This window comes from Eretmochelys imbricata, chromosome 9 (assembly GCF_965152235.1).
Source record: "Eretmochelys imbricata isolate rEreImb1 chromosome 9, rEreImb1.hap1, whole genome shotgun sequence".
Taxonomy (NCBI): domain Eukaryota; kingdom Metazoa; phylum Chordata; order Testudines; family Cheloniidae; genus Eretmochelys; species Eretmochelys imbricata.
The window spans coordinates 52633562-52649503 of record NC_135580.1 but is presented as its reverse complement, the minus strand read 5'-3'; the positions used below and the strand labels follow the sequence as shown (position 1 = coordinate 52649503).

Genomic DNA, 15942 nt, shown 5'->3' with positions numbered 1-15942 from the left:
TGATGACTAATGAGAGTAATTGGCCCATCTCTTGTTAATAATGTTCCCCAGCATACGTGTTGACAGTGAGCATGCCTCCCCTCAGACTTCTTTCCACACGACTGAGTGCACTCAGCTCCTGCAACCTTACCACCTAGGTCAAACCTTTTATCATTGTTATTGTTCTCCTCTGAACTCCTTCCATCGAGTCTCTGTCTTTTTTAAAGTTCAGTGCTAAAATCTGAATACAGGGGGCCAGTTGGAGCTTCCCTAGTGCTGAGCGGAGCAGAATAATGACTTCTCTTGTTTAATGTAACCCACTGTTCTGTTTGCTTTCTCTGCAGCAGCCTCACAGTGTTGACTCATTCCATTTATCCTCCCTACTAACCCCCAGATCTTTCTCCATGGCACAGCTGTCTGGTCAGCAGTCCCCAATTATATATTTGTGCATTTGATTACTCTGTCCTACATGAATCTCTCTGTATTTGGCCGCATTGAATCTCACATTATTGATTCCTTCAATGTATGCCAACATTGCTGTATTTAATTCCTTTCCTCCAAAGCATTTGTGATCACTCCCAGCTCGGTGTTGTCTGCAGATCTGATCAATATATTCTCCATTCCAACATCCACCTTGCTAATAAAACACTGAATAGAACTGGATGCAGAAGAGACCCTCACAGACCCCACGAAATACCCACCCTCTCAACTTGATGCATAAATAACTACTTGCCATTTCTGATTTTTTTTTCATTGCCCTTTTACAGAAGTTCCATATACACCATGTTTCTCCAACTATGATAATCTAGCTATTGTATTTATACATTCCTCCTCATTACTGTAGTAGCTGAGCACCTAACATTTGTTAATGTATTTATTCATACAACACCCTGTGAGGTACAGCAGTACTTTATCCCTATTTTACGGGTGGGGAGCTAACATGCAGAAGACTAAGCAATCCCATGGATATACGGTAGTAAAGCAGGAATTTGAACCCAGATTACTGGCACCCTAGACTAGCAGCCTCACCATTGATGTATCCTTTCTCTAGCATAAGAAGGAACTATTTTACAATGTACTGTGTGTCCTATATTTTGTTGTCTATTGGAAGATGACAGCTGTCTGATTTCTAGAGGAGGAAGAGTGTGAGAGAGTTCAAGATGATATAAGCCTCCAGTCTGGATCCTCCCTCCCATTGTAAAGATATTGGTACCAACACAGGCAGATGGGGTGCCACTCAAGCAGTAATCTATGAAAGCATGGGACTGTATGAAACATGGTGACTGAATTTCTCTGTTCCCAGCGGAGTTGGGTGGACCTGTGAGGTTGGGGTTGAGCACTGAACAGCACTGGGAAAGCCCAGAAGTGAATGGCTACAATTACTGGATTCCTTTATTAGCCTCAGGAAGTTGGTACCAAGAAAGCAGTACCCTTGTCTAACTGCACATTTCTGGCCTGTTGAAAGGGATTGTGACTCTCTGTTGCTTCACCTGTCAGTTTGAAGGCTGCATTTTCCTTATTGTGGGCCTAATCCAAAGCCTGTTGAAGTCAGTGGAAAGAGTCCCATTGACTCCAGCGAACTTTGAATCAGCCCCCTATGATCTTATCATGTTCCCCAATCCTGGTTCCCCAATCAGTATAGAGTAAAGCTCAATATTGTATCATTTTCTGACAGGAACCTTATCAACTGACCTGCTTTTCAACAGGTGTCCCGTCAGGGCCCCGCAACGTTATCTCCATTGTCAATGAGACGTCCATTATCCTAGAGTGGCACCCGCCCCGGGAGACAGGCGGGCGTGATGACGTAACCTACGACATTGTCTGTAAGAAGTGCCGGCCTGACCGCCGCAGCTGCTCCCGCTGTGATGACAACGTGGAGTTTGTACCCGGGCAGTTGGGCCTGACAGAGACCCGGGTCTTCATCAGCAGCCTTTGGGCCCACACGCCATATACCTTTGAGATCCAGGCTGTTAATGGTGTCTCTGGCAAGAGCCCCTTCCCCCCGCAGCACGTGTCGGTGAACATCACCACAAACCAAGCTGGTGAGTCCCACAGGGGCACTGTGCACATACCGTGTTCCATGTGGGGGGTCGTTAATGGGGAAAAGGGAAATTAGGGCTGGGTTCTTCTAACGCAGGGGTGGGAAAATAACTCACTGAGCAGATAATGAACTACGCTGATGACTGAATGTTCGATCCTACGTAAGGGGCAGATGTCGGTGCAAACCTGACACTGATGGTGGGAGCCCCACTGGGCACTGAGTGGAGTATGGAGTCCTACAGTTATATCTTGACCAAAAGGCCAGAATTACACCCAGAATTCAGCCCTCTCTACAGAGGGAGTTTGACTTCCCTGCTGCAAGGTGTTGAGTAAATGAGACCCAGTAAGATGGAATGCTTGAATTGCATTAGCTGTGTCACAACTAGGTACAGTGGATTTGGGACTGAAACAAGAGCTCAGCTTCAGAGCCAATGCCAACAATGCAGTAAGAAGCACCCAGGGATTGGTTCATGCTTGGTCAATCAGGGAGATGTAATTTAAAATGCAGTGTGTTAGCCAGGGCCATGCGGTCCAGGGGGCTTTCAAGCCCCCCATGGAAGGAAGGTAGGGGAACAATTATTCTCCAGCTCTCAGGGGTCCGCTAGGGTAGAAGCAGCTGAAAGTTGCAGTCAGGGCTCCAGTGGGGCCCTGCTGATGGAGGGATGTACTCAGTCAGTGTATCCCATAGCTGCATTGACCATATTCATTTCCTGCAGAGATTCCTCCACGTTTTGGTCAGTACTGAAACCTTGCAGGCCACTAGGTGGAATAGACCTGGCAGCTGCTTTGCACTAATGTCCCCTGGCGGGGTTTTCTGGGGCTGGTACAGACACTGGGGTGAAACTGGCATTAAAATACCACTCTTCCAATGAGGACATGTCCAGAAGCTCAGGCTGGTGAGGTCTGACGTGTGGGTATGGGGCACCAGGACCAATATCACTAAAGTGGATGAAGTCGGAGCAGTTCTGTGGAGTGGATTGCTACACGCAGCAGTGATCCCTGTGCTAAAATCAGAAGGCAAGCACAATGCACAACCCCTTCACTTGCTCCTCCTCTGTTTCTTTCTCTTTTCCCCTCTGCTCCTTTTCTGATGCTGCTCTGCTTTTTCTCTTTCCTTCCTTTGCCATTAATCTCATTTTTCCTTCTCCTGCTTGCCCTCTCTTCCTCCCCTTTGGCTGTTTTCTTCTCTCCCTCCTCATGTTAGAACCAGGCATTGGTTTTTAAACAGAGGACTCTTGGCTGCAAACGGCCTGGCTGGTGAAGAAAAGAACTGATCCAGGAGAGCTGGGGTGGCCAGATGGCCAGTCTGTGCAGTGTGTATGTACCGTATGGGGGGGCTGAAAGGAAGGTGGGGGAGGGGCAGCCAGCAGTGGGTGACCCTGGCTTTAAGTGCAAGGAAGGAAACACTAGACAACGGTAATGGAAATCTGTTTGGTTTGGGAACAGAAAGGCGATGGTAATTTCTGCTTTGTGTTGAACATGTAACACGGGCAGCCTTTGTTAGCTGCGCACCCCTGGGAGCGTGCAAGGCAGAAACCTGGCGTAAATATTTTAGTATCCCAGCTCCTGGGAATAACAATTCTGTCAGACTGTCATGTTATGTTTGTGCCTGGCTGTCACTTCTCTCTCTTTAACCATGTGCAGTCAAACCTGCCGCATGTATCTCGGCCTTTTAGCTATTCTTCCTGCCCTCTCCTCCATCCATTCTGCGGTTCACCCACCTGACCATCTGCTCATCCATCCAGGCTCAAAGTCAGGCTACTCGAGGGGCCAACGTTAGCCCTGATGTAAGCAAGCAGGAACCACGGAACTCTGTTGTCCAAGACTTACATAGTCCAAAACACTGATTTGTCCATCCACCCCCTCACGCCTGGTACTTTTCCTCCGTGCTTTTGTTATTTTTCCAGCTATTCTTTCATATAGTTCTTTTTGTCTCTGCCTGTCACTCACGCTATTATTCATCCATCTCTTTCTCCCTCCCTCTCTATTTCTATTGCAGAGCCTGTATATTAACATGGAAATATGTCTAATCTATTGGGAAGGCCTCCGTACTAACCTAATTGAAATGCATTAGGTTTCGATGCATTAGGGTGGTATCAATATTTGAGGGACCACAAACATGAAATAAATATTTGGCTGCTACACAGCAGGTTTTAACATTCTGGAATTGTTTAAGCAGGCTGCGACTGGAGTGCTGAGGAGAGGGGATGGATAAAAAGAAGCTAATGGGAATGCACAAGCAGAATGATTGTGCAGCTTCTGTAGCAAATCAGTCAGTAATGGTTAAGATTTTATTTTAGTGGGTCCTCTTTTTGTTACTGACCTAAGAGCACAGTATACTCCTAAACTGGATGTATTATCACCTAGACAGAAAATAACAAAAGCTATGTTATTACAGTCAGTTATGTCTGCAAACTGTCAATGAAAATGTCTGTGTTCAAAAGCTGCCTGTGGTTTTCTTAAACCTGTGCATAGGAGACAGAAGGAAATGGACTCCAAATGCGGGGAAATGACAGAAGAAATGTTATGCTGTGGATTTGTCTAGTATGTGTCATCAATTCACTTCAGCGAGACCAGTTACATCTTTCTAATAGAAACAAATTGAATCCCTTTCTCCAGTCCATAAGACCATCCAGATCTGTACATTTATCTTAACCATCTATCTGCCCATTCACCCATAAATACATCTTTCCATCAATCTGTCCCCTCTTTCTCCTATAATCGCTATCCACCCATCTGTCCTTCTGTCCATCCATCTCCCATCCAAATATTCAGCCGCACATTGTCTATCTTCTCCAATACTTACTCATGCAGAGCCTCATTTTCAAGTGTCTTTAAAGTTTCTGAGGGCCCATAGTGCTTGTTGTCTACAGTCTTCCTTTGTGATTCTTCTAGTCTGCACAAGAGGGAGATGTCCAAGGACAGCCCCAAACCATAGCACTAGCTGCAACAGAGGGAGAGATGAAGGAGCTAAATAGACTGACCTATCAGAGGGAGAAAAAGAGAAAGGAGAAAAGGCAGGACAATTAAAAGGAGAGAAGGAAAAAGATAGCAGCAGGGAATGGGGAAAAAGAAGAGATAGGGAAAAGAGAAAAAGAATAAGAAAGAGAATTTCCGAGACATTTCCTTTCTGAACCAAAATCTGCCTTGAGTTACACCTACCTAGCCAACCCCATTGAAGCAAATAGGGCTGCCAGAGTGCAAGGGAGGGCAAACTAGAGTACTTTGTTATTACATTTTCTGCTGCCTTCTCTCAGCAAGGAGGCTGAAGCAGCTTTCATGCTTTGCTCCTCCATTCCCTGGGATAAGCTCTACTTCTCAGAGAAATAATTGACTCCAGTGCCTGAGTTTAAATCTGGATAGAGGGAAGTGAGTGAGGGTAAATTTTTTCAGAAGCGGCACCATGACTTAGCAGCCTCAAGTCTTCTGGGTTTTCAGTGGGACTTAGGTTCCTAAGTCATGCAGGCGCTTTTGCAAAAAGTACTCTTACTCTCTGTGACATGATGGCTCTTCTTCTGACTTCAGGAGCTGGGCACCAGCTGTCGGACTTGCATGACCCTTGCGCTGGACACCCATGTGAGGGAAGGAGTTTCCATATCACATACTGTGACTTGTGCAAGAGTCACTCAGGAAGACGCCCTCCAGTCTGCACACATGTCTATGTAATTCAGGCTCAAAAGTGGCATTTAGGCACAGCCTGGAGCAGGGGCTCGCCCCGCACCCCCCCAAGGAGAGCACTGGACACAGAGAGGGCAGAAGGGGCAGTACACGCCTGATGCACTATTATGAAATTGACCAAAGGGGACTTGCTGACCTGGCCCTCGTGCTTGCAGGGAAGGCAACTTCTGCCTGGTCCCTGCCATTGCACCCTGGGGGTGAGAAATTGCTTCCCACCCCCAAATATGGTGATCAGCATGTGAAAAAGATTTCAGAGTAACAGCCGTGTTAGTCTGTATTCGCAAAAAGAAAAGGAGTACTTGTGGCACCTTAGAGACTAACCAATTTATTTGAGCATAAGCTTTCGTGAGCTACAGCTCACTTCATGCATCCGATGAAGTGAGCTGTAGCTCACGAAAGCTTATGCTCAAATAAATTGGTTAGTCTCTAAGGTGCCACAAGTACTCCTTTTCTTTTTATGTGAAAAAGAGTTACCCTCATACAACTGTGGATCTCATCGCCAACCTGAGATATGACTGGGTGTTCAAGTAACTCTCCATTGCTCCTTGAACCTAAATGATGTGGGTTTTACTAGTGCATCTTGGAGTGAAAGATCCTAACATGCTGATGTCCTACCTGGGGGGTGGTGGGGAAGGATCTCCGAGGTGTTTAACCTACAATCTTTATGTTATGATATTTTTCACTGTCCAGGAATATCTACCTGGTTTCCTGGTGCTGCCTAGTTCAAACAGTGCCTTCTCCAAGACCTGGTTTTGGTATGCCCTGAAAGAAGATTTCTCTCTCCCCAAAGCTTTCCGCTTTCCAAACTGGATTGACTTAGGGTAGAACATTCAAAAGGGCTCAGCACTGGCCTACCTCTCCTGCTGTTGAAGCTGGTGGGTGTTTTGCCATTCACCTGAGTGAGAGCAGAGCAAGGCCCACGCTGAGCTCTTTTGAAAACTCTGCCCTTGAGCACTTCAGCCTATCACCGGAGCAAAGACCTGCCTGCCCTCTGTTTGTCTAACCCCACTTCCATGAATTTCTACAAAGTGTGCACATTCTTATGGAATGCCATGCTCAGAAGGGGCAAGGATAATGGCATCTGCGTTTCCTTTGTCTTGCCAGTAATCTCTCTTCTTATAGCCTAAGATCCTGCTGGCCTAGCCTCAAATTCATTGCAGGTAAAAAGTGAAATAAGTTTTGTGAGATCATCCTAACCTGAATGGCTATTTCTGAACTTTAGAAACTCACCAAGGAGTCTGGCACATTTTGCAGCCAATGCCGAAGAGAGAACCGAGCCTAGAATAGCAGGGAGTACTCAAGCGTATGGAGTATTGGCAAGCTTCAGGGAAGCTTGCATCACACCTTCTTGGCCTCTAGCCTACACTCTCAGTCCCCCACTTCCAAGTGCATCCCAAAACTAGTAAAAGAGGAGAACAGTTTTCCTGGTTCTTTCTGTAACCCTGCACCTGTCATGGCTGTTGAAAGATTTGCCCTTCTCTAGTGTGGTCCAGTGCTTCTGCTTGGCTGGATCAAGGCTGGTCGCTGCATCGGAACAAGTAGGCATGGAGAGGCTTAGGAGCTGCCATCCAACCACCTGAGCACCAATTTGGTGCTGATCATTTTCACAGCATTCTCCATGTTAAACAGGCAGGAGCACCAAGGGGGGTTGCGAATGCAGCAATTAACAAAACAGCAATCAAGCTAAGTGTTTAATTTCAGAAAATTAACATCTTCTCTGAGCGGATGTGGAAAGATAAAAAATGAAGGATTAAATGTGCTGGGTAAACAAAGGCAGTGCTGGACCATAAACATCTCCTGCTGGAAGGGAAAGACAGCTTCCCAGAGCCGGGAGTTTGTGGTTCAGTGAATTCCCTAAGAGGCACCACCTTCAGAGCCCGAGAGCAGGAACAAGAGCATAAAATAAGGGGCTAAACTCACTCATCCATGCAGCAAGAATATATATTTTCCATCTGTAGGATAAGTGTTTCATAGCTGGTGTTACCTTCTGTGCAATGTGGCAATCCGATGTGGCTTGTTTTTATGGTCTCTTAAAAATGCAGAAGGGCACATGGATAGCGCCAGTGTTTCCAGCATGAGTGTTTAAGCTGTGCATGTGGACTTGGGTACCCAAATTGTGTCCCAGCCTACGTGGGTTCACAGGAAGGGGAGCGCGTGTGCAGAGTCACACTGCCATTGCCTGACTTGGGTGTATTAAGTATTGTTCCGTTCTATGCATCCGACGAAGTGGGCTGTAGCCCACGAAAGCTTATGCTCTAATAAATTGGTTAGTCTCTAAGGTGCCACAAGTACTCCAGTTCTTTAAGCTTGCAGTGTTCACATTCTCTTCATGTAGATTTTTTTGTAGGAATGGATATGTATGGATATTTAGAACCAGATTTGCTTTACATTTCTGGCCCTTTGAAATCACACTGGTAGTGCATGGGGGCCACTGTCCCGTGCGGGGGAGTTTTCATATAACATAAAGCTGATGTCACTGGCCCCTAAGGTGCCACTCCAGCCTTGGTGTTAGGGGGCTTGATGAGGATGGGAGGGGTGTGCGCGTTTAGGGTGAACAGATCGCAAGGACACACTGGGCGAGCGGGGGTGGGAAGAGAGCCACAGGTGCACAGCCCCGATCAGCCATGAGAGGGGGCACACAGCCCTAGGAAGCTGCGAGAGGGGTATATGGCCCCTGCTGCAGCCCGCACCACAAGCCACAGAGCAAGGACTCATGGCCCCAGCTCTAGCCCCCAGCAGAAGCTGCGGGGCCAGGGGCACAGATTTCTCCTCCCTCCCTCCCAGTGCCCTTTCCCACAGCCCCAGCATCACAACTAAACAATGCCCCACACAGACCCCCACTGCCCAGTGCCCTGACACGCAAAGATCTCCCCCACTGTCCAGCACCCCCCAACAGGCCCCCACTGCCTAGCACCCCAAAACACACAAACCTCCCCCACCGCCCAGCACCCTCCACACCCTCACAGCCCAGCACCCCACACACACCTCCCAGACACTCACTCCATCACACCATGCCCCCTTCCCTGGCCGTAATCACAAGCCCTGCTGGGAGATCTCTGGCTCCTAGGGTCAGAGCGGTGAGGGAGGTCTCCAGATGCTTCACATGCTGCACCCGCCACAAGCACGAACTCTGTGGCTCCCATTGGCCAGGAAAAACACCACTGGGAGCTGCCAGAGCTGTTGAGTGTGGCTTGCAGGTGGGAGCAGCCCGCAGAGCCCCCTACCCCGACCCTAAGAGCCAGAGGGACCTGCTAGGGGTGGGGGGTCCTGGCAGTGCCTACCTGGGGCAGCTCCTGGGAAGGATCTGGCAGGTCCCTCCGGCTCCTGGGATCAGGGGCGGCCGAGGGGTCTCCACGTGCTGCGCCCACCACAACTGCGAGCTCCGTGGCTCCCATTGACCGGGAAAAACACCAATGGGAGCTGCTGGAGCCGCGGAGCGGGGCTTGCAGGCGCCGGCAGTGCACAGAGAGCCCCCTGCCCCACTGCCATGACCCTAAGAGCGAGAGGGACCTGCCGGGGGGCAAGGTGGGGAGTCCCAGTGGTGCTTACGTGGGGCGGCTCCCAGGAAGCATCTGGCAGATCCCTCTGGCTCCTAGGGTCAGGTGGGGTGGGGTGGCGGAGGGCTCTCTGCCCACAGCTGGCACCTGCAAGCCCCGCCCCTGCAGCGTTGATTGGGCAGGAGGGAGCTGGTGCAGCACGTGGAGACCTCCTCCGCCTCTGCGCCCAGGGGCCGCCCGCACTGCAGGCTCCTGCCGGCGGGCAGGCGCGTGTGCCACCGGGGGCTGCCCCAGGAAGCACCGCCACGCCAGCCCTGGGACTTTGGCAATGATGGTGAGCGATCTGTCCCCAATACCGGGACAAAGGGCATCCCGACTGATGTGTGGTCGGGACGCGGGATAAATGGGTTAAAATCGGGACTGTCCCAATAATACCAGGATGTCTGGTCCCCCTTTGCGGGTTCCAGCTGTTGTCAGCTGTCAGACAGCTCTTTGGAGACTGTTTCCAGTGGGTGCAGGTTAGAGGAGCCCCCCAGGTTGCTTTAACCTGCATTGGGATTTAGGCAGAGCCAGGCAAAGAATCAGAGAGTTGTGATTCCCTGGTGCCCCTCACCCCACACTGCACACAGTGGGACTCAGCTGGAATAAAGAACCTGGCCTATGCGGCATGATAGATTTGCACATGTGTTTTGTAGAAAGCATTTTTTCGAAGGTCTGATGTTCGTAGCAAATAGAGATTGTGCTGTGTGTATAGACACAACCCTCAGAAGGAGAAGAAACGGGACATAAAGCTCACATCGTAGACACTGCTAAGAAATCATTATGCTGCTCCATAGCTCTCTTGTAGGGGGTTACAAATATGTGTAGGATTCTTCTCTTAATAGGGGCATTTGTTTGTAAGCAAATCGGCGCGCTGTGTTATTTGTGAGAGTCATATGGCTGATATTATGTACCAATGTGCTTTAGGGAGGGGAGATGGGTTAGGGAACTGATGTCAGTGGCTGGAGCCAGACCACAGTTATCATACTGGGCCATCTGTGGAAGGGCCTGTGTTCATGGAAGTGGAAAAAGCAGCGACACCCACTGCTTTCCCCAGGTGATTAACGCAGAAGCCCATTAGGCCTGTTCCACAGATGGCAGTATCTATCCAGGGCAGAGGTAGAACAGAAGGCTTGGCAGGTTAGGGTACATTTTGCAAGGGCTTTGGAGCCCCATGCTGTCCATGGGGGCAGGGCATAGACCACATTCAGCTGCTCTGTAAAGGAGGGAATGGTGCGTACCTCACAAGTGAGTGCCAAGGTATTTCATGTTAGCTACTCAAGTGGCCTTCAATTTCCAGAGTACCAGGATTAATGTGGGATGTTACTCCTTGCATAAACAAGGAGAGAGGGGTGTAATATTGAAGATCCTACCTGCAGTGTCTCTGAGTGTATGTGATACCTGACAGTCAAGCATTGCCCCTCGTCTGAGGGGTGCGCAGATCCAATATGCAGCTATTTATTTGCTCAGCTGGTGATGCCCCCAGAATTAGTATATGCTCATTTGTTTTGAACAGAGACATCCCTACCAGAGTGGAACATTCTACCAGGAGAAAAAATTAATCTCTTCCCTGGCCAAGCAGGATTTACCAACATCTGAGGGGGCCAGCTGGGGCAGGAGGTTGTCATACCAAGCCATACACCTCTGGATGACAATTCAAGTGTTGGTGAGCTCACGAGTAGCTGAAAGTTGTTAGCGTCTGAGAGCTGTTTGGAAAATTACTCCATGTGCTGCTACTTGGTTAGTGGTGAGGTCACGGATGATTTATAGCAGGGGTGGCCAACCTGAGCCTGAGAAGGAGCCAGAATTTACCAATGTACCTTGCCAAAGAGCCCCAGTAATGCATCAGCAGCCCCCCATCAGCTCCTGGCTCCCAGCACCTCCGCCCACGGCAGCCCCGCCAATCAGCGCCTCCCCCTCCCTCCCTGCACCTCCTGATCAGCTGTTTCGTGGCGTGCGGGAGGCTCGGGGGGCGGGGGGTGGAGGGAGGAGTGAGGGCATGGCAGGCTCAGAGGAGGGGGTGAGGAAGGGGTGGAGTGGGGGCAGGGCAGTGGCAGAGCCAGGGGTTGAGCAGTGAGCACCCCCCAGCACGTTGGAAAGTTGGCGCCTGCAGCTCCAGCCCGGAGTCGGAGCCTGGACAAGGAGCCGCATGTTAACTGCTGAAGAGCGGCTCCGGAGCCACAGGCTGGCCACCCCTGATTTATAGTAATGGGAATGTTTCTCCTTGTCAGTGAAGCTGCTGGCATCCCAGCTCCCCAAGGACGAGGGGGTGGGGAGCTCTGCACTTAGACTCTGAGGATTAGCTTCTCCTGAGCCTTCCCCACATGTTTCAGTGGGCTTTGGCACACGAGGCTTTGATGTCCCCAGAGGACCAGACAAGAAATTAACTTGTTTAATGAAACGCATGTTGTGTTGCCTGAGTGATGTGCAGATTCACCATCAGGGAATTCAGAGTGTTTGGAGAATGAATATGCGGAGCCAAATTCCGAGATGAGGGTGAGTGATGAAGAGAGTTACTGTAATTTGCACTTTCTTCCCGTCCTCTCGGTGTGCATGTTTCGCTAACTTAGCTTCCCTTCAGATGTACTGCTTGGCCAATCTGGCCTTGAGGTTCCTTGGATTCATAGGGCCAGATTCAGAGGTGATGTGTAAACAAACCCTTCCACCAAGTACCCTCCCATAGAGCAACCTGCCGGTGTGCCCCCTCCAACAATGTCTACACTAGCCTAATCCGGAGTAATTTGCAAGGCAAGGAGCCAGAAGAGAGTGTAGGAGGATGTACAGTAAAGTCATCCTACTTCCACATAGACCATCTTCCATCTTCTACCAGTTCTTTGGCATGCAAGTTATACTAGGTTAGACAGCCTTAGAGCTTTGTCGAGGGGATGTAAGGAGAGCTAAGGGAGTCAGAGCACAAGTGCAAAAGAGTAACTTCGGAAAGTGGCCAAGGGGTTGAACTGGAAGATGAGGGTGTCCCATTGTGAGGCAGGCAGGAGCAAGGAGTACAAAGAGGCCTGTGCGGCTACAGACAGAAGTGGTGTTGTAATTATGTAGATGCGAGACAGGAAGTCAGCACTGCTTCTGGGGATGGTGAGGCCTAGTATTAACTCTTCAAGTGCCTTCTAGCACATCTCTCACCATTTTAGCTGCAGAAACGCTCTTCCTGCATCATACCCATCTTGCTTTGCATAGCCCAGCGAAGACTAACTTTGAACTTCAAGTGGAGAGCAGGGTAGAGGCCCTGAACCCCTGAGAGGATTATTCTGCCTCCTGCTTGGCTGGCTCGGGATTATTGAGATCTGCTTCTTTCTTCGATTTGACATTTGGCTTGGCCTTTCCTCTTTTTCCTTTTGTACCTTCAGCCAAGCTAATGGGGCAAGCCCTGAGCCAGGTGTAAAAGGGCAGAGGTGATTGTTAACACTCCCTGAATCCACAAACCAACTCTGTTTGGTTCAGTTTGATGGCTGCTCCATAGAATAACAGAGCTGTAAAAATATTCCCCTGGGATCTTTGTGGTTCCTTTTCCCTTCTGTAGGTACTAAAGCTTCTGGGGATTTCCTTCTGGGCCATAGGCACAGTGTGACTTCTATATTTGCGGGGGCAGCACCAGCCCATCCAGCGGGGCTGTGGTGGGTGGGGGGGAATTCCACGCATACCCGAGGCTTGCAGTGCTGGGCCCACAGTGGGGTTACCACTGGCCCATGGGGCCAGGTGCCTGCCCCGATGTTTGTTCAGGTCTCGAACAGGGACCCTGAGGGCTCAGTCTCCATTTCCCTTTGGTTATGTGGGTGTAGCTTATCATGCCAGAACAAGCTGAGTGAGTGGAACTGTGCGTCTGTCTACACACATATGCCCGTGTTTGTATGTCCATGTTGCTGTCTGTGAGGGCACATAAAATGCTAGGAATCTGAGAGGGGCTGACCCAGCGACATGTGTTTCTGTGTATACACACACACGCACATGCACACGCTACACAAACACAAACACAACATGGGACGTCTCGGACACACTGAAGCCAGTTCCCCAGCTGGCAGGGGCCTGTCCTGGTGCATTAAATTAAATGCACTGAGCCTCGCCTCCTGACCATGACACCTTGGATGGTTGCCCACAATGCTCACCCATAAGTCTGGCCCTGTTTGGGGGACAAAGCCCCCTTACCCCCTTCCACAAACTATGCCCATGCTCTGGGTGCTCAGTGAGACCCTGTCCTGGGACCTTACTGGGGGACTTAGCAGCCTGGATAGTTAAGTGGAAATATTGTCCTGCCAAAGTTTATTGTTGTTATAATTTGTTTGTATTGCAATAGCACCTGGGAGCCTTAGTCCTGGCCCAAAACCCCACTGTGCCAAGTGCTGTACAGACTCTGAACAAAAGACAGCCCGGTGCTTACAATCCAAGTATCAGACAAGAGGCAACCTGACAGACAGAGGTTTAGACTGGGTAGCTCTAACCTCTGTCACAGTTAATGGAATGGGGAAGCTGTGTTTTGTTCACCTCCTGGGAAACGTCCTCTGAATTTGCTGCTTTGCTCGCTATGAGTTATTGACTGTTCCTGGTGAGACTGAGCACTCAGAATTCGAAATCTCTAATTAAAAATAATTATCAGTTTAAATATTTAACCAGTTTTATTGACACACTGCTCTCATTTCATGCATAGTGTTGCAATAATAGCAAATAAACATGGAAGCCTCTTGCTAACTTGGCAAAGGGAGGGGTGGGGTGAGTTCTCCACCTCCAGTGGAATTCAGCACACACACACACACACACACCCCGCGACACTGCTCACTCACTCCTCCCAGAGAGGACTTGTGTTTGGGACTTTTTAAGACATGGTTGAAGAGCAAGTGACTTGCCTCTGGAATGTGCCAAACTGCCCCAGATGACACGTATTTGCAAAATATTTCCTAGGGAACCATACACACCACTCTTCCTGCCTGCAGCCCCTACACACCAGGGCGTGGGGCCAATGACAGGCAAATGGGGGCATTTTTGTGGGAGCTCAGTGTTAAAATAATGGCAGTACATCTCAGTGTGAGGGCCTGATCCCAGCACCCTATGTGATGGGAACTCCCAGTTACTGCAAGAAGGTGTTGTGATGTTTCACACTCACAGGACTGGGACCAAAGAGCAGCTGGACCTGCTGGGACCACTCTGCTATGTGAAATAGGGTAGAGGGAAAGTCTTGGTCAATGGCCTTTTTTGTTTGATTATTGTTCTGTGTTTCTCCCTCTTTTCATACATCAGTCTGTCTTCTAGCATTGTCTAGATTGATTAGATCAATTCCATTATTGTTAGAGATTGATTTTGATTATTCATGGAGCAGGGACTGAGTTTTCTTCTTTATTTTCTCCGCTGCACCAAGCACACCGCTGGCCATCAACAAACAATAAACCATCATCATAACTCTTGGTTACCCATATGCTGAATCTGTCTTTCTCTCTCCGTCTGATTCTGCTTTCTACACCTATTTATCCCCCTCTGCTACAGCTACAGTACATATGCCTCTTTCTTTATATTCCATTCTTTAAGGTTGAATTCTCTGTATTATCTGGTTTCTACAACACTGAAAACATTTTCTCTTGGTCCCTTTAAATAGGTGGTATTAGTGCAATGAGTTGTATTAATGAATAGGCAACAGGTTTAAAACACAGATTAGGAAGTACTTCTTCACATAGAAAAGGATGAACCTGCCAGAAGCTAGGACTGGACTAAGGGGGTGGATCACTTGAAATTGCCCTGTTCTGTTCATTCCCTCTGGAGCGTCTGGCACTGGCCCCACTGTCATAGACAGGATACTGGGCTAGATGGACCATTGGTCTGACTCGCAAGGCCATTCTCATGTTCTTATGCTGTATAATATCTCATCCTCCTTCCTTCAAACCTCTCGCCATTTGCTCCTTTCTTCCCATTCTCCTCTTTCCCTCCTCACCCCCAAGGATGGCTCTCTGACATTTTATTTTCACCTCTCTTCAGATCACGTTATTCCCCCCATCCATGAGTTAATTTTCACTTCTATTTCCTGTTTCCTCCTTTCTCCACAGCTCCCTCCACAGTTCCCATCATGCACCAGGTAAGTGCCACCATGAGGAGCATCACACTGTCGTGGCCTCAGCCAGAGCAGCCCAATGGCATCATCTTGGACTACGAGATCCGTTACTATGAGAAGGTGAGCCGGATCTGCCACCCCGAGATCAGCAGCACTGTGGGCTCACGACCAGCCACCGTAAGCCTGAATGAAAGCAGGGGAAGAAGGCTGGGGTGGGGACAGACACTCCAGGCTCTGAAATGCTTCTGTATTTTTTTCCTTGTTGTGGATTGTTAATTATGGGCCTGAGCCACCACCCATTGAACTCAGTGGAAAGACCCATTGAGTACAGTGGGGTTAGGATTAGGTCCTTGGATAACTCAACAAAGTTTTATCATGAGAGATAACACCCAGCCCTGGCAGGTAAATTGGGTGTGAGGTATGGGTATGAGGGGGCATAAGTGACACTGCTGCTGGCTTTGCCTAGACTAGAGTTTTGGGTCACGTTGCGTTAATTGAATGTGAACTAACTAAAGTTCTGTAAGACAATCGTAAATGCTAATCCAGACACACCACCAGCATTTGTTCCAGGACAGAAATGTCTGTTTCTGGTCTAGGTGCAGCATAAGTCGAGCAGTGAATTAACTTGAGTTACAACATGACCCAAGAGTCTGAACAAAGCCT

At 49.2% G+C, this 15942-nt stretch overlaps 1 protein-coding gene across 1 annotated transcript in view; it reads left to right on the top strand.

Moving 5' to 3' along the window:
- EPHB1 (EPH receptor B1) overlaps positions 1-15942 on the top strand; it is a 317963-nt gene that overhangs the window by 259063 nt on the left and 42958 nt on the right. The window contains exons 5-6 of the mRNA XM_077825793.1: positions 1686-2021; positions 15275-15456. Of these exons, the coding sequence (XP_077681919.1) occupies positions 1686-2021; positions 15275-15456 (518 nt within the window). The remainder of the gene's footprint in view (positions 1-1685; positions 2022-15274; positions 15457-15942) is intronic.